General features: G+C 36.9%; 3 protein-coding genes across 7 annotated transcripts in view; all 3 read left to right on the forward strand.

The window, feature by feature from the left end:
- Window positions 1-5,017, forward strand: part of septin5a (septin 5a) — a 30,589-nt gene extending 25,572 nt beyond the window's left edge. For 2 of the 3 annotated variants that reach the window (XM_067414449.1, XM_067414451.1), the window contains exons 8-11: window positions 228-324; window positions 2,906-3,041; window positions 3,261-3,363; window positions 4,249-5,017. In XM_067414449.1, coding sequence (XP_067270550.1) covers window positions 228-324; window positions 2,906-3,041; window positions 3,261-3,363; window positions 4,249-4,311 — 399 coding nt within the window. In that variant the 3' untranslated portion in view covers window positions 4,312-5,017. The remainder of the gene's footprint in view (window positions 1-227; window positions 325-2,905; window positions 3,042-3,260; window positions 3,364-4,248) is intronic. The other variant, XM_067414450.1, reaches the window with a different exon arrangement.
- On the forward strand, window positions 4,443-12,535 carry gp1bb (glycoprotein Ib platelet subunit beta). Of its 2 annotated transcripts, none has more exons than XM_067414453.1 (3): window positions 4,443-4,564; window positions 8,250-8,603; window positions 11,945-12,535. In XM_067414453.1, the coding sequence occupies exons 2-3, from the start codon at window positions 8,263-8,265 to the stop codon at window positions 12,228-12,230; spliced, it is 627 nt and encodes a 208-aa protein (XP_067270554.1). In that variant the 5' UTR covers window positions 4,443-4,564; window positions 8,250-8,262; the 3' UTR covers window positions 12,231-12,535. The 2 variants fall into 2 exon arrangements, with proteins under 2 accessions (XP_067270554.1, XP_067270553.1); XM_067414452.1 differs by lacking the exon at window positions 4,443-4,564 and adding an exon at window positions 5,252-5,374.
- A 1,109-nt stretch (window positions 12,536-13,644) lies between these two features.
- dhx37 (DEAH (Asp-Glu-Ala-His) box polypeptide 37) overlaps window positions 13,645-26,135 on the forward strand; it is a 30,794-nt gene continuing 18,303 nt past the window's right edge. Inside the window, exons 1-9 of one of the 2 annotated variants that reach the window (XM_067414456.1) lie at window positions 13,645-13,732; window positions 14,187-14,331; window positions 15,608-15,774; window positions 15,886-15,998; window positions 16,085-16,421; window positions 17,725-17,873; window positions 19,817-19,909; window positions 23,649-23,745; window positions 25,946-26,059. In XM_067414456.1, coding sequence (XP_067270557.1) covers window positions 14,226-14,331; window positions 15,608-15,774; window positions 15,886-15,998; window positions 16,085-16,421; window positions 17,725-17,873; window positions 19,817-19,909; window positions 23,649-23,745; window positions 25,946-26,059 — 1,176 coding nt within the window. In that variant the 5' untranslated portion in view covers window positions 13,645-13,732; window positions 14,187-14,225. Of the gene's footprint in view, window positions 13,733-14,176; window positions 14,332-15,607; window positions 15,775-15,885; window positions 15,999-16,084; window positions 16,422-17,724; window positions 17,874-19,816; window positions 19,910-23,648; window positions 23,746-25,945; window positions 26,060-26,135 lie in introns of both variants that reach the window. The other variant, XM_067414455.1, reaches the window with a different exon arrangement.

Genomic DNA, 26,135 nt, shown 5'->3' on the forward strand with positions numbered 1-26,135 from the left:
TTCATAAGTAGTATTATTTTTTCCCAAATGATTTTGAATGAATTTCACTCCATTTGGATTGATTTTTGCCATATGATGGACTTTTTACTGTTGCCAACAGCTGTCATTGTGCAGAGTTTCTGCCACAGAACGAAACATTTTAAATAATAATTGTGAATTGACTGAAGTATAAAAGTATACCGAGTACTGAATATTGAATGATTTAGGTGTGTGTGTGGGTGCTGTAGGAGTGCACTCCGTTCGCTGTCATTGGCAGTAATACAGTGGTGGAGGCCAGAGGTCAGCGGGTCAGAGGTCGTCTTTACCCCTGGGGTATCGTAGAAGGTCAGTATTCTTATAAATACATGAACACAGATATTAATATTTTGCAAATGGATTGCAAGCATGCTGTCCTGTTTTACACACAGTACCTTAATACTATTTAACTTTACTGAGATAACAAACCTCAGTATTGAAAATAGATTTTCCTTCAAAGGTTTGATATGTAATTATTTAGGTAGTCAGATGCGAACATCTAAAGTCTGCCAGTTTAATGTATATATATGTCTGTGTGTGTGTGTGTGTGTGTGTGTGTGTGTGTGTGTGTGTGTGTGTGTGTATATATATATATATATATATATATATATATATATATATATATATACACAGTCTTGTTCAAAATAATAGCAGTACAATGTGACTAACCAGAATAATCAAGGTTTTTAGTATATTTTTTATTGCAACGTGGCAAACAAGTTACCAGTAGGTTCAGTAGATTGTCAGAAAACAAATGAGACCCAGCATTCATGATATGCACGCTCTTAAGGCTGTGCAATTGGGCAATTAGTTGAAAGGGGTGTGTTCAAAAAAATAGCAGTGTGGCATTCAATCACTGAGGTCGTCAATTTTGTGAAGAAACAGGTGTGAATCAGGTGGCCCCTATTTAAGGATGAAGCCAACACTTGTTGAACATGCATTTGAAAGCTGAGGAAAATGGGTCGTTCAAGACATTGTTCAGAAGAACAGCGTACTTTGATTAAAAAGTTGATTAGAGAGGGGAAAACCTATAAAGAGGTGCAACCATCAAAATGGATAGAAGAATAACCAGAATGGCAAAGGCTCAGCCAATGATCACCTCCAGGATGATCAAAGACAGTCTGAAGTTACCTGTAAGTACTGTGACAGTTAGAAGACGTCTGTGTGAAGCTAATCTATTTTCAAGAATCCCCCGCAAAGTCCCTCTGTTAAAAAAAAGGCATGTGCAGAAGAGGTTACAATTTGCCAAAGAACACATCAACTGGCCTAAAGAGAAATGGAGGAACATATTGTGGACTGATGAGAGTAAAATTGTTCTTTTTGGGTCCAAGGGCCACAGGCAGTTTGTGAGACGACCCCCAAACTCTGAATTCAAGCCACAGTACACAGTGAAGACAGTGAAGCATGGAGGTGCAAGCATCATGATATGGGCATGTTTCTCCTACTATGGTGTTGGGCCTATTTATCGCATACCAGGGATCATGGATCAGTTTGCATATGTTAAAATACTTGAAGAGGTCATGTTGCCCTATGCTGAAGAGGACATGCCCTTGAAATGGTTGTTTCAACAAGACAATGACCCAAAACACACTAGTAAACGGGCAAAGTCTTGGTTCCAAACCAACAAAATTAATGTTATGGAGTGGCCAGCCCAATCTCCAGACCTTAATCCAATTGAGAACTTGTGGGGTGATATCAAAAATGCTGTTTCTGAAGCAAAACCAAGAAATGTGAATGAATTGTGGAATGTTGTTAAAGAATCATGGAGTGGAATAACAGCTGAGAGGTGCCACAAGTTGGTTGACTCCATGCCACACAGATGTCAAGCAGTTTTAAAAAACTGTGGTCATACAACTAAATATTAGTTTAGTGATTCACAGGATTGCTAAATCCCAGAAAAAAAAATGTTTGTACAAAATAGTTTTGAGTTTGTACAGTCAAAGGTAGACACTGCTATTTTTTTGAACACACCCCTTTCAACTAATTGCCCAATTGCACAGCCTTAAGAGCGTGCATATCATGAATGCTGGGTCTCATTTGTTTTCTGACAATCTACTGAACCTACTGGTAACTTGTTTGCCACATAGCAATAAAAAATATACTAAAAACCTTGATTATTCTGGCTAGTCACATTGTACTGCTATTATTTTGAACAATACTGTATATATATATATATATATATATATATATATATATATATATATATATATATATATATATATAATTATAGTTCACCTGGTAACACTTTACAAATGTTAGTTAACCACATTATTTAATGGGAACTACCCATCAAAAATACTTCTAAAGAATTTATTAATCTTAGTTCATGTAAATGAACATTTATCTGTTATGAACCAATGATTTTAATATATAATGTTAACAAAGATTAATATAACAAATGTGTTGCTTATTGTTACTTAATGCATGAATTAACTAATGGGGCCTTATTGTAAAGTGTTACAGTTTGACTGTATGCAGCACCCTTGTGGCGATTGTGAGAACGACACATTCTGACACATCTTGGAAAACAGTGATGGTGAACAAGTGTTTAATCTCACACACACATGCTGTTTTTCAGTCCTCAGTGTGTATGATTCAGTACTGCAGGTGTCTCAAAAATCTATTGTTGGCTCTGTGACCAACTGTTTTTGCTTTGGATTAAAGCACCTGCCAAATCCATTATTATACTTTTAAAAGCATATACTACAAGCTTTTAGGTAAAAAATGTTTGCCCTTGTGCTTTTCAAGAGGAATGGTATGCAATGGTGGCTCTTCTTGATCCTAGTAGTTCAATACACTCTGCCAAGTCTGTGTAAATGAGAATCAGCATGTGTTAAAATACGTCTGTGATTATGAACTCTATTGCATTTCTCTCGTGTGTTTTGTTCAGTGGAGAATCAGACTCACTGTGACTTTGTGAAACTGAGGAACATGCTGATTCGCTCTCACATGCACGACCTGAAGGACGTGACGTGCGACGTGCATTACGAAAACTACAGAGCTCACTGCATCCAGGAGATGACCAGGTGTGTTTCATCATAATGAACGGACCATATAGGGAAGAAAACACACAGCTTTGTGTTAGACCCAGCCTTCAGGCTCTGAGGCTGTTTGACTTTACAGCTTAGATGTAGTTTATTTGAGGCATGTGTGTGTGTGTGTGTGTGTGTGTGTGTGTGTGTGTGTGTGTGTGTGTGTGTGTGTGTGTGTGTGTGTGTGTGTGTGTGTGTGTGTGTGTTTTTCAGTAAACTTGCACAGGATAACCGTACGGACAGTCCGCTACCCATCCTGCCTCTGTCAACACCAGACATAGAGACGGAGAGACTCATTAAGATGAAGGATGAAGAGGTAAAAAATGATCATCACATAATTTTTTACAAAGCTGAATTTGTCATCATTCTTCCAGTCTTCAGTGTCACATGATCCTCCAGAAAGCACTCTCATATGAGGATTTGCTGCTCAAGAAACATTTATGATTATTGTCAATATTGAAAAGAGAAAATATGTTTGTGGAAAATGTGATACATTTTTCCAAGATTCTTTAGTGAATAGAAAGTTCAAAAGAACAGCTTTTATTTGAAATATAAATATTTTGTAACATTATCAACGTACGATCGCTTTTGATCAATTTAATGCATTCTTGCTGAATAAAAGTAATAATTTATTTCATGCAAGCAAACAAAAAAACATTTGAACGGTAGTCTATATGCTTCATGGCATAGACAAAGAGTATTGTTTTTAAAATTGAAAAACCCATTATATTATATTATATTATATTATATTATATTATATTATATTATATTATATTATATTATATTGTATTTTATTATATTAATTATATTATATTATATTATATTATATTATATTATATTATATTATATTATATTATATTATATTATATTATATCATATCATATCATATTATATTGTATTATATTATATTATATTATATTATATTATATTATATTATATTATATTATATTATATTATATTATATTATATTATATTATATCATATCATATCATATCATATCATATCATATTATATCGTATTGTATTATATGAATTATATTATATTATATCATATTATATTATATGCTTTCTAATCAGATCAATGAGGATAATAAAAAAGCATGCTAATATTGCTATTGTGAATTGTATTTTTTTCACCAACACTAACTACAAGAAAGTTACTTACCCTGACACGCTCCTGACGGTGTGTTTTGTTCGTGCAGCTGAAGAGAATGCAGGAGATGCTGGATAAGATGCAACAACAGATGCACGAGAAAGACCAGTGATGCTGTCTGACACACACACACACACACACACACACACACACACACACACACACACACACACACACACACACACACACACACTACAGCCCTCACTGCACCCCTCAGATGTGAATGCATATAATGATACTGTACAAATATCATATCTAGAGGTGTGGCCATCCGATACTCTGCTGATCTGTTCATCTGCTCTGTGCTTCTGTCTGCCTGGATCATGTGTTCATCAGGAACCGGTAACTTAAATTAACTTCTAAAGGTATCTAATTTATAGTGACTTTTTTATTTGCTTAGCAAGACGGATGTGTGTGTGAGTTGTTTTCTGACACAGTGCAGGGGTTTATTGACATGTATGTGTGTGTGTGTGTGTGTGTGTGTGTGTGTGTGTGTGTGTGTGTGTGTGTGTGTGTGTGTGTGTGTGTGTGTGTGTGTGTGTGTGTGTGTGTGTGTGTGTGTGTGTGTGTGTGTTTGAGAGAGATGAATTTGTTGGGTTCAGTGGCAGTTTTGGTTTTTATAGTGAATGTGAACACACAGCTCCAGTAATTATTATCAATAAACATTCTCAGAATGCTGGTTTTTGCTTGTTTTATAACAACAATAATCGGAATAAAATCTATTCCATTATTATCAGTGTTAATGGCCTTTAATAATTTAATAATTTATATTATGTCAATTGTTTATGTAAAGCTTGCTAATAAATGTGAATAATTTATCAGTCGTCCTTGTGTTTGTGTGTTAGTTTCATATTCATCGATCAGTATCTGTTCAGTCATGATGTCAGATTTACAAGACAGTTTAAATATAATTATTTTATTGTTAAGTACAGTATGTGAAATGTGTAGTTTCAGTGTGTTTCGGATACTGGATGATATAACTGAGCTCAAAGGAAAAGCGATTAAGAAGTCCCAGTATAAGAGCATGAAAGTGTGGCCCACTTCCTGTCATATGTTCCTCTGAGGGGGTGGCGTGTGTGTGAGTGTGTGTGTGATTAAGGTCATTTTATCAGTGTGACCCAGCTGTGTGTGATGCTGCAGTCTTGACACTCCTTCAGACTGATACTGACACGCTGGTAAGAACTTTACTTCCTCTTCACTCAAACTAAAAACAAAACAAATTACACATTATATGCACGAGTTCCATAACTAAATTCATTCTTGATTTATTTAGATGGTAATAACATATTCACCCAACATCAGAATGTTGTTGGTCTTTAGGAAAATATGAAGGAAATAAGACAAGGTTCAAATGCAGTTATACACCAGATGTTTAATGTGGAGGAATGCCTAGTCTAACTGACTTTTATTATTTCAAATAAAATAAAATAATTCATAAAGAGTGTAATTGCCAAGTGTACTTGCACACACAAGGCTTTTGTCTTGGTAAATGAGGCATCCGGTGCATACATCCAAATATAACAACAATACATAATAATAAAATTATAGAATAAAATATAAAAATGCATTAAGACACTATTAGGCTAAGATAGAATAAACATATTTACAGATGCATTTAGAGACACCTAATAATGCACTGTGCTGACAAGGCAGAAATGTGTGCAGATAACGTGAATAAATGGTCAAATCAACAATATTAATACATTCTAAAATAAAAAATACCATTGTACTTAATGATCATTATTTAATTTACACACTCAAAAATAAAAAAGACATGTATGCATGGTGATTGCCATGGTTTTGTAATGTCCAATATAATTTTAATATTTGTTTTGTTTGCATAAATGAACCGAACTTCATTTAATCCTGTCAAATCAATGAATCACGATCGCAACTTACATACAAGCTTGTGTTTAAATAATATGTGCGTATATATGATTATATGTACACACACACACACACACAAACACGTCACACACACATATATTATATAAACACATTATGTTATATGCGATTAATCACAATTAAGCGGTTTGACGGAACAAAAGTAATTATAAATTACATTGTTTAACATTTACATTTTGTAAATTGTAATTCAATATCAATTTAAAATTAGGTTTTGTATTTTATCCTCTACTACAGTGACCATAAAATATTTGAATCATACTGGTACTTTTTTTCCTTTATCATTGTCTTCTCTTCTCCCTTTGCTTCCCTTTTCCCTCCTGGAATTCCAGATAAGCTCAGTCCTCCCTGTGCTGTCTATTCAGTTTTGCACTCCATACATGGCACTAACAAATACTTGGAGACATAAATATCAAATCATATTATCAGATCTAATCTGATTTCTGACCTGTAAGGTTGTCAGAATAATAATCATTCACGGTGTGTTAATAGGCCAGAGGAGATCTGGCACCCTGACTGAGTCTGGTTTATCCCAAGGTTTATTTTTCTCCATCATGCCCCGATGGAGTTTTGATTCCTTACCACTGTCGCCTTTGGCTTGGCTTGCTCAGTTGGGGACACTAAAATTATGATCCACGTTATTCAACTAAATATACAAATAAAATTAATTTATTAGGTCTTATTTAAAGGGTTAGTTCACCCAAAAATGAAATTGATGTCATTAATGACTCACCCTAATGTCGTCCCACCCCCATAAGACCTCCGTTCATCTTCAGAACACAGTTTAAGATATTTTATATTTAAAACTACGACTTTATTCAGCATTGTCTTCTCTTCCACGTTTGTTTTTAATCCTCAAATAAAGATTCAAACGGTCATGAATCAGTGAATCGATCAATGATTTGGATCGCGATCGGAATCATGAATCAATACGCTGATTCATGACCGTTGCTGGTTAATGACATCAATTTCATTTTTGGGTGAACTAACCCTTTAATACTATAAACTATCATACTGATCTGCCAACATTGTCGCTATATTATAAATTAAAATAAGTTGATAACATCACTGTTTTTCTCCGGCGACTGTACAGCCAAATCAAATTTTGTTGCAATATTGTCCTGTTTAACACTTTGAAGCTGCTTTGAAACAATCATCATTGTAAAAGTGCTATATAAATAAAGTTGATTGATTTATTGATTGTAAATGTATTAGATAGCAAAATACAGAGGTGGACAGTAACTAAGTACATTTACTCGAGTACTGTACTTAAGTAGACTTTTTGAGTATCTGTACTTTACTGGAGTATTATTTTTTCAGGAAACTTATGACTTTTACTTTACTACATTTGAAAGACAAATATCGTACTTTTTACTCCACTACATTTCTATCAAGGTCGAAAGTCGTTTCTGTTGCAGCTCTGAAAGTCGGTGGATGATTTTTTCCTTCTTTAAAAGGTTTTTTGTTGTTGTTGTTGCAGACAGTCTGTCGGGAATCACTCTTATAGGGTCATATACATTTTCCCAACTTTTTTTGAACACTGATCAGTTCATAGCAAAATGGAAGAAGACGGTTCTTAGGCACAAGTGTGTGCAACCATAGCCATACATTGAAAGTATGTTTCAGGTTTTTTTTTTAAATCAAGATTTTTTTAGTTGGCATACACTTGATGCATGTCTTATAAAATATTAAAAATATAAACGTCTGGGAGAAAGAGAATGGTAAAGTTGGGAGAATATCAGATGTGTATCAGTGTATTGGATCCGTGCATTCGGCCTTAAAGTGACAGCAGCTTTGTAAAGAGCTTTGTAACTTATATACAAGTATTTAAATGAGTTTAAGTTAGTCGTATGCTAGTACGTCAGATGGAGCATCCCTGACTGGCTTAAACCATGATGACAGTGTGCATTTATACAACAATAATAAAATAATGCATTGGCATAAAAAAGGACATTTACTTTTGGTACTTAAGTACTTTTGAAAACAAATACTTCTGTGCTTTTACTTAAGTAAAAATTTGTTTTTACAACTTTTACTTGTAACAGAGTAATATTTGACCAGTAGTACTTTTACTTTTACTCAAGTGATAGAGTTGTGTACTTTGTCCACCTCTGGCAAAATATGACGATGTGTCTGTCTCTGCAGTGTGTGTGCTGGTATGCGGTGCGCTGTGCTCGTGCTGAAGGTTGTCCTCTCGTTGCTGGGCAGTGAGATGGTCGTGGCTCGGGCCGCTTGTCCTCAGGTGTGCTCCTGTAATGGCGGTGTGATCGACTGCAGTAATCGCGGCCTGACCACGGCCACAATGCCATCTTCCTTCCCTCCACACACCACTGAACTCCACCTGAACGACAACCACCTGACGGCCCTGCCCAACCGCTTGCTAGACTCGCTGCCCGCCCTGCGCCTCGCCGCCCTGCACGGCAACCCTTGGTCATGTGACTGCGGCATCCTTTATCTGAGAGGATGGCTGCTGAAGCAGAGAAATGATGCTTCGACACGGTGAGTGTAGATGAGATATTAAAGGGTTAGTTCACCCAACAACGAAAATTATTTCATGAATTACTCACCCTCATGTCGTTGGACACCCGTAAGACCTTCGTTCATCTTCGGAACACAAATGAAGATATTTTTGTTGAAAGCTGAGAAAGGCTTCAGAAAGGCCTCCATTGGCATTCAGTACATTCCCACTGACCCACTCACAAGATCCATAAAGGCACTAAAGACGACATTACAAAGTCTATCTCACTACAGTGGCTGTACAATCATTTTACCAAGCGTCGAGTTTTTGTGTGCAAAAAAAATCAAAATAATGACTTTATCCGCCAAGATATTGTCTTCCGTGTAGGTCTCTGACGTGAACTCGCGTGATAGCGGCGCTCCTCCTCTTCCGGGTCATGTATTTGAGCGGTGGGGCTGCGTCATATTCTCGCGCATGCGTTGAATTCACGTCAATAACTTGGTGGATAAAGTTGTTATTTTGATTTTTTTGCGCACAATAACTATTCTCGTTGCTTGGTAAAATGATTGTACAGCCACTGTAGTGAGATGGACTTTGTAACGCCGTCTTTAGTGCCTTTATGGGTCATGTGAGTGGGTCAGTGGAAATGTACTGAATGCCAATGGAGGCCTTTCTGAAGCCTTTCTCAGCTTTCAACAAAAATATCTTCATTTGTGGTCCGAAGATGAACGAAGGTCTTACAGGTGTGTTGAGTAATTAATGAAATCATTTTCATTTTTGGGTGAACTAACCCTTTAAAGACGTCATATATTATGCCTTTTTCACTTTGTAGACCTTTTCATGATGGAACCGCAACATGACACTGTTCAATGTTCAGATTTCCGTTCTGGAAATGTATTCAAATTAGTGCATATTTAAACTAGGTTATCATTTGCATATTTAAACATACCATTTCAGAAAACGTGTAATACAAAATTGAATGTGTTAACGTAGCCCTACTGATTAATTAAAGGGTTAGCGCACCTAAACATGAACATGAATAACTCACTCTAATGTCGTTTCAAACCTGCAAGACTTTCTGTCCTCTTCAGAACAAAAATGTGTTTTCATCTTTTTTATGAAATCAGAGGGATTTCTGTCTCTCCATTGACAGTCGTCACAACTACCTTTGTCTATGGTGGGCGAGAGATCTCAACGCTCTGAAACAGGAAAAAACACCAGCAGATTAAGAAAACATCTTCATCAGTTTGACAACACACATGCTGCATATACATTTACATTTACATTTACATTTAATCATTTAGCAGACGCTTTTATCCAAAGCGACTTACAAAAAAGGGGAGAGTAATAGAAGCAACGGAACAGACAAGGCCAAAAACCTGTAAGAGCTGTAAGAAATCTCAATTAATTAGCACAGTACACAACTTTTTTTTTTTTTTTTTTTTTTTTTTAAAGACAGACATCTACAACAAAAACTCACGTACGCACAGTGCCGAACACTGGATTTTGATAGCTAAGATAGCTACAACCCATTAGGACTAAGGCTGTTGCCCCAGCTGTTGTCGTTAATGCAGATTCAGTGGCCCAATGGGTTGGTTTTGTATTCTAGCTAAACGCGCAGCAATAGCCATCTACAACAAAAAGTCACGTACGCAATATACAGAACACTGGATTCTGATAGTTATGATAACTATGTAACATACCCGCCTGAAGGCACAAATCCGGATGAGAGACGTAGATATGATCCAGGAGTGTGCGCTTTTGGTCGTTGCTGTGGTGATCAGTAAGTGCTATTCTGTATTGGTCAAGTGCAAATGGAAAAGATGTGTCTAAAGATGTTTTTTAAAAATGGCTACAGATTCGGCAGCACGAATTGAGATCGGCAGGTCATTCCACCAGGTGGGAACGGTCCAGGAAAATGTCCGTGAGAGCGATTTCATGCCTCTTTGGGATGGAACCACGAGGCGCCGCTCACTCGCAGAACGCAAGCTTCTGGAGGGTGTGTAAGTCTGAACAAGTGAGTTTAGGTATATTGGTGCAGAGCCAGTGGTTGTTTTGTAGGCGAGAACTAGTGCCTTGAATTTGATGCGAGCAGCCATTGGCAACCAGTGCAGTTTGATGAAGAGAGGCGTAACATGTGCTCTCTTCGGCTCATTAAAGACCACTCTCGCCGCTGCATTCTGGATCAGCTGCAAGGGTTTGATAGTGCATGCTGGAAGCCCAGCCAGAAGAGCATTACAATAATCCAGTCTGGAGAGAACAAGAGCTTGAACCAGGAGTTGTGCAGCCTGTTCTGATAGGAAGGGTCTAATCTTTCTAATGTTGTATAAAGCAAATCTGCAGGACCGGGCTGTCGCAGTAACGTGGTCAGTGAAGTTTAACTGGTCATCAATCACAACTCCAAGGTTTCTTGCTGTCCTTGATGGAGTTATGGTCGATGAACCAAGCTGAATGGAGAAATTTTGATGAAGTGCTGGGTTGGTTGAGAAAACAAGTAATTCTGTCTTTGCAAGATTGAGTTTAAGATGATGCTCTTTCATCCAGTCAGAAATGTCTGTCAGACAGGCAGCGATACGAACACTGACTGTAGGATCATCTGGTTGAAATGAGAAGTAGAGTTGAGTATCATCAGCATAGCAGTGATAGGAGAAGCCGTGTTTCTGAATGACAGAACCTAATGATGACATGTAGATGGAGAAGAGAATATATACACACATAAAACACACCCCAAACGGCAAGAGACTTCAATGTCCTGAAGCAGAAGAAGCAAGTTGTGGCGTGTTGAGCCCTCTCAGCCACCGTATTTAACACTTCAAAAAGTTCATAAAGAGATTGCAAAACTAATCCATATTTTATTCTAAATTTTCTGAAGAGACTCGATCACTTTATATGATAAACAGATTAAATTTATGCTTTTCACACTTTATTCTCAGGCATCAAGCAGTTTCAGTTGAGCTTCTCTTTATGTTCACTGATCAATGTTTATGTGTGAATAAAAGCCTAAATTAAATCTGTTCTTAAATCTTCAGACAATTTGGACTAAACCACTCAATTCATACAGATAGTTTTATGATCTCTTTATGAACATTTTAAAAAGTCAAAGTGGTAGTTGCGTAGCTGTCAATGGAGGTAAAGAAAGCTTGTTTTCCAAAGATGAGCAAAAGTCTTGTGGTTTTGGAATGACACGTGCCGTGGGTGAGTATTTTAGATAATTTTCTTTGTTGGGTGAACTATCCCTTAAACTTAGAAATTGGGGAGGTTAGCATTTTTACCTCATTCACATGTGGTGCCTTGACAGCAATACATTTAAAGGTTAGGAACGTTAGGATCAACATCTGAGATACTGAAATGAAACAACTAATCGTTGATGTGTGTGTTTCAGGAACGTTACCTGCAGTTCTCCTGCTCACCTGCGGGGGCGCCTGGTTGTGTATCTGGTTGAACAGGAGCTTCTGGAAACGTGTCGTTATTGGCTGTGTAACTTGGCTCTGGCCTCTCAGATCAGCCTCTTCATCTTCATCGTGGTCCAGGTGCTCCTGCTGGCCTTCATCATCCTCTTCCTCCGGCGGTTCGAGCGGCTCACACGCACGGCTGCTGAGACCTTCACGGCGGAAGACGATGTGACCCAGAGTAACGAATATGACATGATTAAAGACCGGAGCATGTAGGACACAAACCAGACCAAGAGCAAACAACTGTGTTAATTTCATCCCAATAATTTTGCACACTTCATTTTTAATGATCACATAAATTGTGTCCTTTTAAAAAGATGGTCTACTTTTTTTGGTCATGCAACCAAAAAAAGTGCTTAAAGCAGTTTAGACAAGCAAATGTATGATTTTCTGTTAAATAGGCTACTCTATTAAATAAAATTAGGGGGAAGAATCCCTTTCTTTTGCACTTGTCTATGTAAATTTGCTCTCTTTTGTACACTGATCCACTGGTCAAATTAATTAAACACTTTTGGTGCCTATTTACTGGTTCACGTGTTTGTTTTTGTGGGTTTTCTTGAACTGTATGTAAGAAATGTATTTTAATTAATCATAAAATGGCCCTGATATGTCACTAGACATTAAGAAATCATGTTCATTTTAAATACTTATATCACTGACAACAGTAGTCCGGCCAGGATATTGTCATTTAAAAGTTGTTGTTGCAGCCCTCAACTGATGTTGATGTTGTCTTGTTGTGTTTTGGCCTGAAGCTCCGCCCTCCACCTATCGACCAATCATGAAGTCAGTAGTGTTTGGGCATCCGGGTTGCCAGATCTGCTCTAGTTACCACAGCTGCAGATCTACAAACGTTCCTGCAGCCAATCTGGCAACCTCGAGTCAGGGGGAGGGGGAGAGTGAATGCAGTACCAGTTTTGGCCACAATCTTACATACACTTCCTTTAATCATTTGGTTTTTTATTACTCCATAAGAAATATTTTATTAAATTGTTCACAATATTCTTCTTTGTCTTCTTTTTCAACTGTTTTAGTGCTACTAAATATATAGTATAATGTAATAATACTTAATCATTAATACATATATACATATAAATTATATATTAATGATTAAATACAATTCTTAGTGAAAGTTCACTGACTAGAGGAAAACATGAATTCCAGAACATATCATATTATATAATAGAATAAAGAAATGTTTTTCTCAGTGAAAGTTCACTGACTGAAGGAAAAAATGAACCCTGGAATATATCACATAATTAATATAATATAATGAAATGTAATGTAATTAATATAATATAATATAATATAATATAATATAATATAATATAATATAATATAATATAATATAATATAATATAATTAATATAATATAATATATAGTTTTACTCAGTGAAAGTACGCTGACTGAAGGAAAAAATGAACCCTGGAATATATCATATAATTAATATAATATAATGAAATGTAATTAATATAATATAATATAATATAATATAATATAATATAATATAATATAATATAATATAATATAATATAATATAATATAATATAATATAATATAATATAATATAATATAATATAATATAATATAATATAATATAAAGTTTTACTCCGTGAAAGTACATTGACTGGAGGAAAACATAATCCCCGGAACCTTTTATCGTTGATGAAGCTCGTCGGTCTCATTTTAAAGTCCCACAACATCACTACAGGATCGACACGTGAGTTTCCATTTTCTCCGAATTTGTTACCTTATGATACATTTAGAGCAAAAGGTTATACTTATTTGTATGCAAATGAAGTATGTAATGGTCCTTATCAATATCGTGTATGTTTGATAAGTAGAGCCTTTCCAGTGTTGGTGATCTTGTAGGTTTTAATTTGTCAGCTGATCTCGAACAGTGTAAACATCCAGCAGAACACGAGCAGTTATTATCATCTCTAAATGCGACATTATAACACAGAAGCAGAACATACTCGAATTAGCTCAAATGAGTGGTAAAAAAGGTTGATATTCTCAAAAACATTTCCCGCCATATATATCATAGTCACATTTCACCCCAAAATTAAAACACAAATAAAAAAAATCCACGAATAAAATGAAGTCTATATAGAATAGACCATTATAATTTTCCACGGTGACTATTTTTATGACCATTGAACAGACTCTGACAGGTCCTGTGACTGCTGTGTTTGGACCTGTGGAGTTCAGCCATGGGCAGATTGAGAAAGAAACACAACTGGAGAGGCAGACAGCAGAGCACATCTGGACAGACAGATGCTGCACACAGACAGACTGATGTGCAGGTGGAGATACAAGGTGAGATTCAAGCTTGGTCATAATCTCTGTAAGATGGGTTATTATTACTAGAGATGCAATAAGAGGAAACCGTTAATTTAAAGGGACAGTTCACCCAGAAATTTAAATTGTCTTCATTTTCTCACCCTTAAGTTGTTTCAAACCTTGGAGTTTGTTCTGCTGAACACAAAAGAAGATATTTTGAAGAATGTCGGTAACCAGACAGTTGATGGTAGCCACTGAATAGGGAAAAATACTGTGGAAGTCAATGAATGCCGTCAGCTGTCTGGTTACCAACATTCTTCAAAATATCTTCTTTTTTGTTCAGCAGAACAAACTCTCTCAGGTTTAGAACAACTTCAGGGTGAGGCGATGACAGAATATTCTTTTTTGGGGAAACTATCCCTTTGATATCCAGTAACAGACATGGAGACCTGATAAAGCAGCATGCATGCAAAATGAAATGAATGCCACAGGCAGTTTAAACAACCAAATTTAGTATTTACTGCAAATGACACTTACTGACACAAATTGGGAAGAAAACACGTTTTTTTGTACTTCTCTTCTTGGTCCATTGGTCACAATGAATTAAATGGTTTTGGATGCATATGTAGGATTTTTTGTTATTAATTTATTTATCTGATCTTTTTTTTTTTTTTGCTTCTAATTGATTTAAAATAATTATAAAATGGTCACAAAACAAAGCACAATTTTTTATTATTTTTGTGATTATTTTTTAATCATTACGTTTTCATATTATATGTTATAATAAAGCTTTGGAAATGTTTCTCTCAGTGAAAATTCTGATCTTGTTTTGTTCTGGTTTGACCGCTGGGAAACATGGATTAACATATGTATCATTAATGTAGATGATAATGATGAATAAACAAATATTAACTAATATTTAGATCAAAGAACAAATGAGAAATTTAAAAAAATTATTTGTGGTTACACTTTATGTGAAGGTGACATAGTTACATTTTAATTACTCAAATAGGTACTGAGTAATATGAATTAACCACATGCACTTACCATAGAGTTACAGTTCGGGTTTGGTTCAAGGTTAGTTGCTTGTAATTATGCATAATTTACTGTTATTAAGAACTAAGTACATGTAGTAACGTGTAACAATTTTTTTGTTTAGAATATATGTATATATATATAATCCACTGACTCATATAGAAGAAGAGTTTTATGATATCATACAGAAGATTGTTTTTTTTGTCATTTTAAAGCTATTTAGTGTGTCTGCTCTTTCACACATGCTGTCATTGTGTAATAATGTGGTTCTGTGCAGATGGAGCCGCGCTTAAAGGAGTAGACGAATGTAACGCTCTGGTTCTGCCTGCCACCAAAACCAAGAAACAAAAAGTGGAACGTCCCGTGCCCAAGAAAAAAGCCCTGACAAAGAAACAGAGGAAGAACCTGGAGAAAGTTCTGGAGCTGAAAGAAAAGAAAGCCCATGTAAAGAGAGAGAGAGAGAGAGAGAGAGAGAGAGAGAGATATGTGTCTGAGATTGCTTCATTGGTGCTGTTTGTGGTTTCTAAGGGATTTCATGTTTGTCAATGTCCACAGAGAGCAGAGATATTCTCTAAACTGGCTGAGGTTCAGCTGCCCGAGGCGGAGCTCAAACTGCTCTACACCACCTCTAAACTCGGCACTGGACACAAACTCTACCAGGCCAAAGAGTAAGACATCCACTGTACAGGACTTCTGAGCGGGTGATATTGAAAGTCATTTTGCTAATTTTTCTGTTCCCTATTTGTGCTTGCAGATCTGTGGATGAAGGTCAGGAAGGCGAATCATCTACTGTCAAGATCAGCAGTTTGAGCGGAGCAAACAGAAAGAGAAGAAGAGCAGTGGATGATGAGGAGGAGGAGGAGGAGGAGAAGAAGGAAGAGTCAGAGTCATCTGAGGATGATGATGGTGAGGGATCAGACTCTGAGGAAGAACCCACAGAAGAGCAGCAGGTGCTGACAGAGGAGGTGAAACAGAAAGAGACGGATGTTAAAGAAGAGAAGAAAGAAGATGATGTCAAAGAGGAAACGCATAAGAAGGAAGACTGTAAACCTGCCGTGTTTATTCCTGTGGATCGACTTCCGGAGATTCAGGTACAGGAAACAGATTGTTTTAAAATCATCATGGAGCAGAAGTTGCAATCTTTTTTTCCCCTATTGTGCCGTATATCTGAGCGAAACGGCTTCTGGAACAAGAACAAATGTGGGGCGGGGCTTGATTTTGTCCGTGGGAAATTGATTGGATAGTTGTGGTTTGCTATTGGTGGATCTCATGTGAGTGACAGGTTGCTCCGCCTATCAGAGAAGAGATACCACTGCAAGAGGGAGGGGAAGCTATTTTGATTAATAAAAAAAGTGATTCGTAAAAATAGTGATGTGCATGGATAAATCATTTATAATAAACACTGCAATATTCCATTAAAAGTAATATTTGTCCATTTTGATTTCATGGTGACTTCTGAAGGTGTAAGTGTGTGTAACCAGACTTTTCACTTATCTGGTCCCCATTGCAGCTTATTCTGACCAATAAATGCCCACTTAGACATGAATTTACTACTGTTTGCTTTTTCATGTGACGTTTAGGGGCTAAACCAACATAGCAAAATATACAATTATTATATTTATATAAATGATAAATATTTATATAAATGATATTCATATAATGATATATACTTGAAGCATGTGTGTATATATAATTCAAAGTATTTGTAATGCATTCATTTGGGTATATTGATAATTTCTTAATGCCTTAATTATGCCTTATAATGCATTGCAATGAAATTTAGTTCAATAATTTTTACACCTTTAAAAAGTATAATGCATTAAAACACATGACAAACAACCAATTTTTAACTTTGTTCACAATTATTTATAAAAACATTAGGGTTCACGTTAAGTGTTACCAGAATTATCTTTTGGATTTGAGTCATTTTGATTTGATTAATTTAGATCTTATAAAGTTCTGAAGCATTTTTCACTCTTAAACTGAGATGTTTCTGTTCCTTTCTAATAATGTTTACATTAGGTGTCTTTAACTACTCTGTACTTACCTTAAAAGAATTGTTAGGTACAATGTTACACTTAATGTGTTTATGTTGAATTGCAAATCACTTGTGCTGCTATTGAGATGGGATACGGGTAAGGTTAGGACAGGTTTAGTGGTGTGTGTGTGTGTGTTTGGGTTAAGGTATTAACAGATGCATGTATTTCTAAATACAGTATAAGTACTATGTAAACATGTATGTACACAATACGTGCAATTCATTTAAATGTTAGTAAATGGTAAGTAAAGACACTCTTTATAAACTTAGTTTGTGTATTTACCTGTTTATTCCAGTTTTTCCTTGCATTTGGCTCTTGGTTGTGGACTGTGTGTAACTCTTAATGTGAATTGCAGGAGGCCCGTCTGAGGCTGCCGATCCTGGCGGAGGAGCAGGTGATCATGGAGGCAGTGAAGGAGAATGAGTGTGTGGTGCTGTGTGGAGAGACGGGCAGCGGGAAAACCACACAGGTGCCTCAGTTCCTGTATGAGGCGGGATACGCCAGGTAGGGCTGTCAATCTTCCTCCATTATCCAATTTGAATGTCATTCATTCGTTTTTTTAAATATTCAAATTATGTTCTAATATTAAATGCTCTAATTTGACTTATTAATATTTACTATGTATCTTATCTAGGTAGTCTATTTAAGTTTAAACATATTTCACAATGTATTACTTACACAAAAACAAGTAAATGAACTAATGGCTCTCGCCCTCACCCTCACGATCTCTGAGCATAACGGTTTAAATGAACAGACTTTGAGTTTTGTGCAAGCAGTTTAAGGTCGTGACTCTTGTCCCAAATATAGCTGGCTTCAACGGTGATTAATCAAACCACTGGAAGCAGTGCATTTATCCTTTATTCATGCAGTATCTCTTCAGTCAGTACAGTAGCCTACACTTTAGTAATGTTTCTGTTTAACGTTAAATAAAATGAGGCATTGTATGCTAACTTTATCCTACATAGCTTTTATACAACTTTATCTCGTGGCTCAACAATTTGACCTCCTAACTACCAAAATCCAGACATGGCTTTTTAGATTTTGGAGGGTTAAAATCGCTTTCTCTGCCACGGTCGAGTTGGGCTCTGCACTTTCTGCCATCTTCCATCCAAGACACGTCAACTTTCAGCAGTGACGCTGTGTCTGACAGTGCGACTCCTGTGACCCGTCTCTGAACCCCATGAACACGCTCACTCGCAAAGCTGACAGCCACGCTTCTTCTACCGCGGGTGTTTTTTCCTGCAATTTTAAATTTAATTTTAATTCGAATATTAATTTTCACCTTCGAAATTCGTTGTCTTTTTTACTATTTGAATATATATTTGAATTTAGATTATTCATTGACAGCCCTAACGGCAGGTAACACGGTCACCATGTCTGTGTATCGCCTGTGTATCGCCTGTGTATCGCCTGTGTATCGTCTGTGTATCGTCTGTGTATCGCCTGTGAATCGCCTGTGTATCGCCTGTGTATCGCCTGTGTATCGCCTGTGTATCGTCTGTGTATCGTCTGTGTATAGCCTGTGTATCGCTTGTGTATCGCCTGTGTATCGCCTGTGTATCGCCTGTGAATCGTCTGTGTATCGCCTGTGTATCGTCTGTGTATCGCCTGTGAATCGTCTGTGTATCGCCTGTGTATCGTCTGTGTATCGTCTGTGTATCGCCTGTGTATCGCCTGTGTATCGCCTGTGTATCGTCTGTGTATCGCCTGTGTATCGCCTGTGTATCGTCTCTGTATCGCCTGTGTATCGCCTGTGTATCGTCTGCGTGTATCGTCTGTGTATAGTCTGTGTATAGTCTGTGTATCGTCTGTGTATTGTCTGTGAATCGTCTGTGTATCGCCTGTGTATCGCCTGTGTATCGTCTGCGTGTATCGTCTGTGTATCGTCTGTGTATCGTCTGTGTATTGTCTGTGAATCGTCTGTGTATCGCCTGTGTATCGCCTGTGTATCGCCTGTGTATCGTCTGCGTGTATCGTCTGTGTATAGTCTGTGTATCGTCTGTGTATTGTCTGTGAATCGTCTGTGTATCGCCTGTGTATCGCCTGTGTATCGTCTGCGTGTATCGTCTGTGTATCGTCTGTGTATCGTCTGTGTATTGTCTGTGAATCGTCTGTGTATCGCCTGTGTATCGCCTGTGTATCGCCTGTGTATCGTCTGCGTGTATCGTCTGTGTATCGTCTGTGTATAGTCTGTGTATCGTCTGTGTATCGCCTGTGTATCGTCTGTGTATCGTCTGTGAATCGTCTGTGTATCGTCTGTGTATCGTCTGTGAATCGTCTGTGTATAGTCTGTGTAACGTCTGTGTATCGTCTGTGAATCGTCTGTGTATCGTCTGTGTATCGTCTGTGAATCGTCTGTGTATAGTCTGTGTAACGTCTGCGTGTATCGTCTGCAAATATCGTCTGTGTATCGTCTGCCTCTCACGGTTTATTTCTCTGTTTCTCAGCTCCGGCGGGATCATTGGTGTGACGGAGCCCAGGAGAGTGGCGGCTATTAGCATGTCCCACCGTGTTGCCACAGAGATGAATTTATCCACTGGGTAGGATTTGTCTAGCATGTTATATTTTTGGTAACAGTTCTTTTAACCCTCATTAATGGACAGTGTAGCTTTTCATTTCTTAAACAACCATGTAGGAAAACTCATCATGGCCATATTATGACAATGTAAAGATTCATCAGGCTCAGATTGTGAAGGAATGGTTGGGATGGAGCATGAAGAATCATTTTCACACACGAGTCCAGATCTTAAATTCAGTGAAAGTCTTTGGGCTGTGCTGGAGGAGACTTTACAGAGTGCTGGACTCTTGCATTGTCAATACAAGCTCTTGACCAGAAAAAATGATGCACCCCTTGATGGAAATAAATGTTGCCATTTTTATTTGGCACATAATATAATTCAACGCATGTGGTTACAAGTATATGTATATGCACATGCTCATCTAATTATATTTAAAGAACTAAAACTTTTCATTTAGATTAGACATGTGCCGATTTTCGATAATGCGATTTGTCACGATAATGAATATGCACGATATTGTTATCGTGGGCACTTTAAAATATCGTAAATAATAATTTATTATAAATTAATATTTTTTTTATAATGCACTCAATAATACTTTCCCCATCAACCGTATAAATGCTCAACACCGCTGTATTCTGCGTCAGGTGAAAATGAGAAGCACATGAACGAGTGAAGGAGACGCGCTGCTGAAGTGCCGCTCAGTGACAGCAGAGGGCGCTGATGAACTGCAGAATGCCGCCGATTACCCCGGAAACCAGCAAACAAAAGAAACTTCGTGTAGTTTTTAAAACAGCCATTCGTTTTTTGTAATCTCAATGTCATCACAGCACCAAATACTTAATACTTAAAGACTTAATAGGCTATTTATTTTCAAATTTAAACATTTTTATGTTTTAATCTGGACTACAACATGCCCTAATAATTAGAACTGTTCTAAATATTTGTTATTGTTCAGTAAAACTTTGAGACATACGACTTCATTAGTTAACATGTTAATTCATTACAGAGCCGGCCCAGCCACTAAGCGACCCTTGCAATTGCAAAGGGCCCCGTGGCCTGCAGAGGGCCCCCTAGAGAGCGCATGCACCTCGCCTCATCTGTTTGGGGAGGTGTTTATTATACTCGAAGCGCAGACTGGGTGCAGGCGTGATGAGACGTCATGCTCGGACAGATTCGCCTCGAGCTTCTTCGGTTGCGAAGCCGCACGCAAAGTTACAAAAATTTGACGTGCACACCGCCAAGCGAAATTGGGTCTCGCGCACTCCTCGTTGACGCAATTTTTGCCGCGCTCGTGCAGACACGTCAAGTATAATCAAGGCTTAAAGCTACACTGAAGTTGGCCGTTTGATAAATGCAAGTTAATTCTTCAGTTCAATATTTGTGTCTAAAAAAGGCACATAAGTTCCTGTAGAGATAGCAATACACATTCTCCTTTTTTTGCCAAATAAATGAAAGCATGTCATCAATGTCTTTCTCTTGCTGTATCAAAATCTCACCTAGCTTTCCTCAGAGATAGTCAAGTTCAGTTTGTGCATGATTACATGATATAACAATTGTGTTAATACTGTATCCTGAATTGTGGATAAGTAAGCTATATATCATATTATGCTGAAGTAAATTTCTGGAGTGTTAACAAGTAAAAGCAAAAACAACAACAACAACCGTACAGAACTTAAAAACCGTGACCCTAAAGCCGTGATACGAACCGAACCGTGGCTTTTGTGAACCGTGCCACCCCTAATGTGTACCTAAAGCAGTTTTCATCAATTTTATTTATTGCTTTTGGTATTTATTCAAGTGTATTTTTTGTTAACAGACTGAGAGTCCATGGCTTTTCTTGTTTTTTGGTTGTTTTGTTAATTTATTGTGGATATTTAAAATGTTTTCCGTATCAGAGTCTTTAGAGATAAAAGTTTATTGATCTTTAAAAAAGGTGTACCTGCATTATTATGCCATTATCATTATTTTAGATGAAAATGGGTTTAGAACGAAAAATCTTATCATTTATCGCAATAATTTCTTGACCAATTTCTTGTCCAGCAAAATTTGTTATCGTGTGCTGTTTTTGCCTTTTAAACTCTGGTGTCAATTAAAAATGTTTCTTTGATGGTCAGTGAAAATCACTTTATCAGTCTTTTTATTCAGCAAGTTCATCCGTGTGTTCATTGCACTGCCATTCAGCTCAGTGGTATCATAATTTTCCTGTTAGACATCAAACATGGAACTCAACTCAAGAACTCAAGGTCTTTTATTGACGTTCTGTACATGTTACCACATAAGAACGAAATACGTACTCAGGACCAGCAGCGTAAAAAAAAGATAATTATCATACAGTAGGCTACATAGAATAATTAAAACATAATTTAATAGACTACAAAATTTTAAAGTAACATAGTAGATATATGTACAGTATAGTTATAAGGTAGTCATTGCTTTTCTTTAGGCCTTACTTAAAACGGTCAAGGGCCTCCAACCAAATTTTGCTTAGGGCCCCCAAAGGTCTAGGGCCGGCTCTGATTCATTATTACCAAACTGACAATGAAAAACACTTATAAAGAATTAATCATTCTAAGTAATGTTCATTTCTTGTTTACTGTTTAATAACATTACAATCAAAATCAAAATAACTTTTTTAATGGACCTAAGATAAAACTAACAATGATCAGTATTTCTTAACTAACATTGCCAAAAACATTATACTTTCTGTAACAAATATAGCTGTTGCTCAGTCTTAGTTAATGCATTAAATAATGAGACCTTATTGTAATTTGTTACCTGTTGTTCTTTATAGCCTAATTCTTTTGCACTTTAATCTGTTTGAAAATTTTACTTTTACAGCTCTGAAAAAATCAAGAGACCACTTAACATTGATTTCTCATTGATTTGGTCTCTTAATTTTTTTTCCAGAGCTGTATATATTTTTGGTGCATTATTGTATTTAACAGTTATTAAATCAGTTATTTTTGTTATTACAAAAATAGTTCTTAAAGCTGTTATGCTATGGCAACACTTTTTTTTTTGCAACTTATTTCAATATCGTGATAATATCGTATATCGTGAGAACATGAAAAATTGATATCGGCACATGCCTAATTTAGAATGGTCAACATGAAATCATAATAGTATTTTGCGTTCATTAATAATAATGATGCTTTTTTTATTTGAGCATAGTTGAGTCAAACCGTCTTAATTTCAAATAAATGTAGTTTTCAGCATGATTTACAAATACATTTCTGAATTTTCAGCATTATTCCTCCAGTCTTCAGGGTCACATGATCCTTCATAAATCATTCTATGATATGATGATTGACTGCTCAAAAACCATTTCTGATTATTATCAATGTTGAAAACTGTTGTGCTGCTTCATTTTTTTGTGATTTGTGAACCATGATTTATTTTTTCATGATTCTTTGATGAATAGAAAGTTAAAAAGATTAGAAAATATTTAAAATAGAGATCTTTTGTAACATTATAAAGGTCTTTTAATTTTTGTTAAATAAAAGGATTCTTTTCGTTAAATTAAATTTCTGTCCCTAAACTTTCAAACGATAGTGTATAATGACAGCATTTTTCTATTTGCATTCAAATTGTATTTGCAATACATTTTTTACGTTTTTTCATGTTGACTTTAACATGCTCTGTAAAGCCAACTATCCTGTTGTATTTGTCTGTAGGTATTTTAGACCTTTTACAAACATTGTGCATGAAGTCTGAGCAGCTTTAACTGAAATTAGTGTGTGTGTGTGTGTGTGTTCAGGGTGGTGTCTTATCAGATCAGGTATGAAGGGAATGTGACAGAAGACACAAAGATCAAGTTTATGACAGATGGTGTTCTGCTGAAAGAAATTCAGAAGGTAACATATGGACAAATATGCACCACACATCTATTATATTATATGATGCAGTACCATGTATTGTTTTTATATAAAGCTTAACTATATTTTAATTAACTTGCCTGAGTATAGTATTGTAAAGTTTATTAAATAGACTTTATTTGTATTTTTAAAATGCAAAAAGATGTCCCTCGATGTTCTCCAAAGATTTCAGTGTTTAGATTTCACCAGAGGTCAAAAGTCAAGCGCTGCTCATGAAAATAAGCACATGTGCTGACCTTAGGGGCCCTGTTTTAACGATCAAAGCGCATGGCGCAGGTGCACTAAGGGCGTGTCCGAATCCAACTTGGCATGATTAACGACGCAAAAAACTGTCGGCACGCCACGCGCGTGGTCTAAAGGATTGTCCCTCGTCTCTTAACTCTTTCCCCGCCAAACACGGAAATTTTCGTTATTTGTGAGAAAACGCTTCCAGGCCAATAACGGAATTTTCCGGGTTTCCGTGTTTTCACTGTCGGGTGCTAGGGGGCGCTATTGCACATCTTCTGAATAAGTCCTGAATCTCCTGATCAAAACACACGCGAGTAAGACGCAGTGAAACGAGAGATCGCATGTAATCATATGCATATTAAAAATAACGTGATCATCCTCATTAAACAGCATATGAATCAAAACTGCCTAATGTTACTGAATGAAATGTGTGGACCCAGGACGAGCTACAGGACTGTGTAAGCATTAGGGGTGTTGATGGACTCGATCTACTCCATCTGTGTTTGATCATCATTCTGAATCTGATCTGGAAACAGTCTTTCACAAAAATTAGATTTTCTCAGCTTTTTGTTCAAAATGTTGCTTTTTTTATGAAACCTACCCATATTCAAGTGTTGATAAAAAAGGAATGCATGAAGCTAGAATAAAACGATTTTTTTTGTTTAAAAGAAGAGGGTCAGCTCTTTATTTTGATATATTGCATGCTCAGATATTCATTAAACAAAATTTTCTACGGGCTATTAAATTTTGGTGAAAATTGTCAAAAACCCTGTCAAAAACCCCCAACTTTTTTTTAAACGCTGGCGGGGAAAGAGTTAATGAATCATGGGTGTGTTTTGGGCGTAACGTGTAATAAATCAATCAGACTCTTCTCCCATGGAGGATTCACTCTTTATAGGCAGAATTTGTGAGTGGAAAGACAACGCTTTTCCAGAGAGGAATCCTTTTATTTTTAATATTTAAAAATGTGTGTGCGCTGCTGCGCGTCCCTGTGTGTATAACAAGTGTACGCACACGTGTTGTGCACCGGCTATATGCGCATATTACTAATATACCCTTTAAAGGGGTACTTCAGTGCTGGAAAGATGAATATGTATTTAAACTGGGTCATTATTGTAGTAGAAATGTGAAATTATTTTTGAATTTGGTGCCTTCTAGACTGAGAAAAGACAGAAAATGTATTTTTGTCTCATGGGGATGAAAGACTACAACTCCCAGAATGCTTCGCTGCCCTGTGAGGCCATTCCCAAAGCCACTGCTACTGGATTACTGTGACTGAGAACAGACTGAACGTTTTATTAAACAATTAAATACTGAACGTGTCTGTTCAATATAATAATGGAGTCGCCGCCTGAGTCTCACAGCACTAACGATTACATTTAACATCATAAATGAGCTGATGAGCTCTCGTGATGAGAGCTGAGGTAATCACGATGGCACTCGCGGCATACATTCACAGTGTGTCTCCAGTCTGGCACGTTTTCAGTTCATGCCTTTGGAAGCTTAACTTTACTTCGCTGAAGTAACCCTTTAAATAACTCAAAAAATACTGTCCTGTTGACTTTAGAGCAGGTTTTTGTTGGTCAATGGCGCAGTCGTGTTCAGTTCCTCAAAATAGCAACGCTCCAACAACGCACCTGAACACACCCGGAGCACACCCATGGCCGAACAGATGGCGCGAGTGCATTTGATATTTAAACAATGTGGCACTGGATGTGAAAATGATAACTGCGTCGGGCTGAAAAGAAAAAATAAACTTTCATCATGCCTGGCGTTGCATCGCGTCGGGTGTATGATAGGGCCCTACGGGTATGTTTCAGCTAACCTCTGATTGGTTTATCAAGTAGTTAAGCGTACTATAGATCTAAAAGTAAGGCATTAGTGTATTGCTGTTTGAACATCATGCATCTCCTTTCTCTTAACATCCATGTCATGCTGTGTGTTTTTGCAGGATTTTCTGCTGCAGAAATATAATGTGATCATCATAGATGAAGCTCATGAGCGCAGTGTGTACACCGATATCCTCATCGGCCTCCTGTCGCGCATCGTCCCCCTCCGCAACAAGGTAACATGCATGAACGTGCAGGATGGTCCGGTTAACGCTGTGTGTTCGGCATGTCTATAATGTGATCTGTGATTCA

The sequence above is a fragment of the Pseudorasbora parva genome, chromosome 13, assembly GCF_024679245.1.
Source record: "Pseudorasbora parva isolate DD20220531a chromosome 13, ASM2467924v1, whole genome shotgun sequence".
NCBI lineage: Eukaryota > Metazoa > Chordata > Actinopteri > Cypriniformes > Gobionidae > Pseudorasbora > Pseudorasbora parva.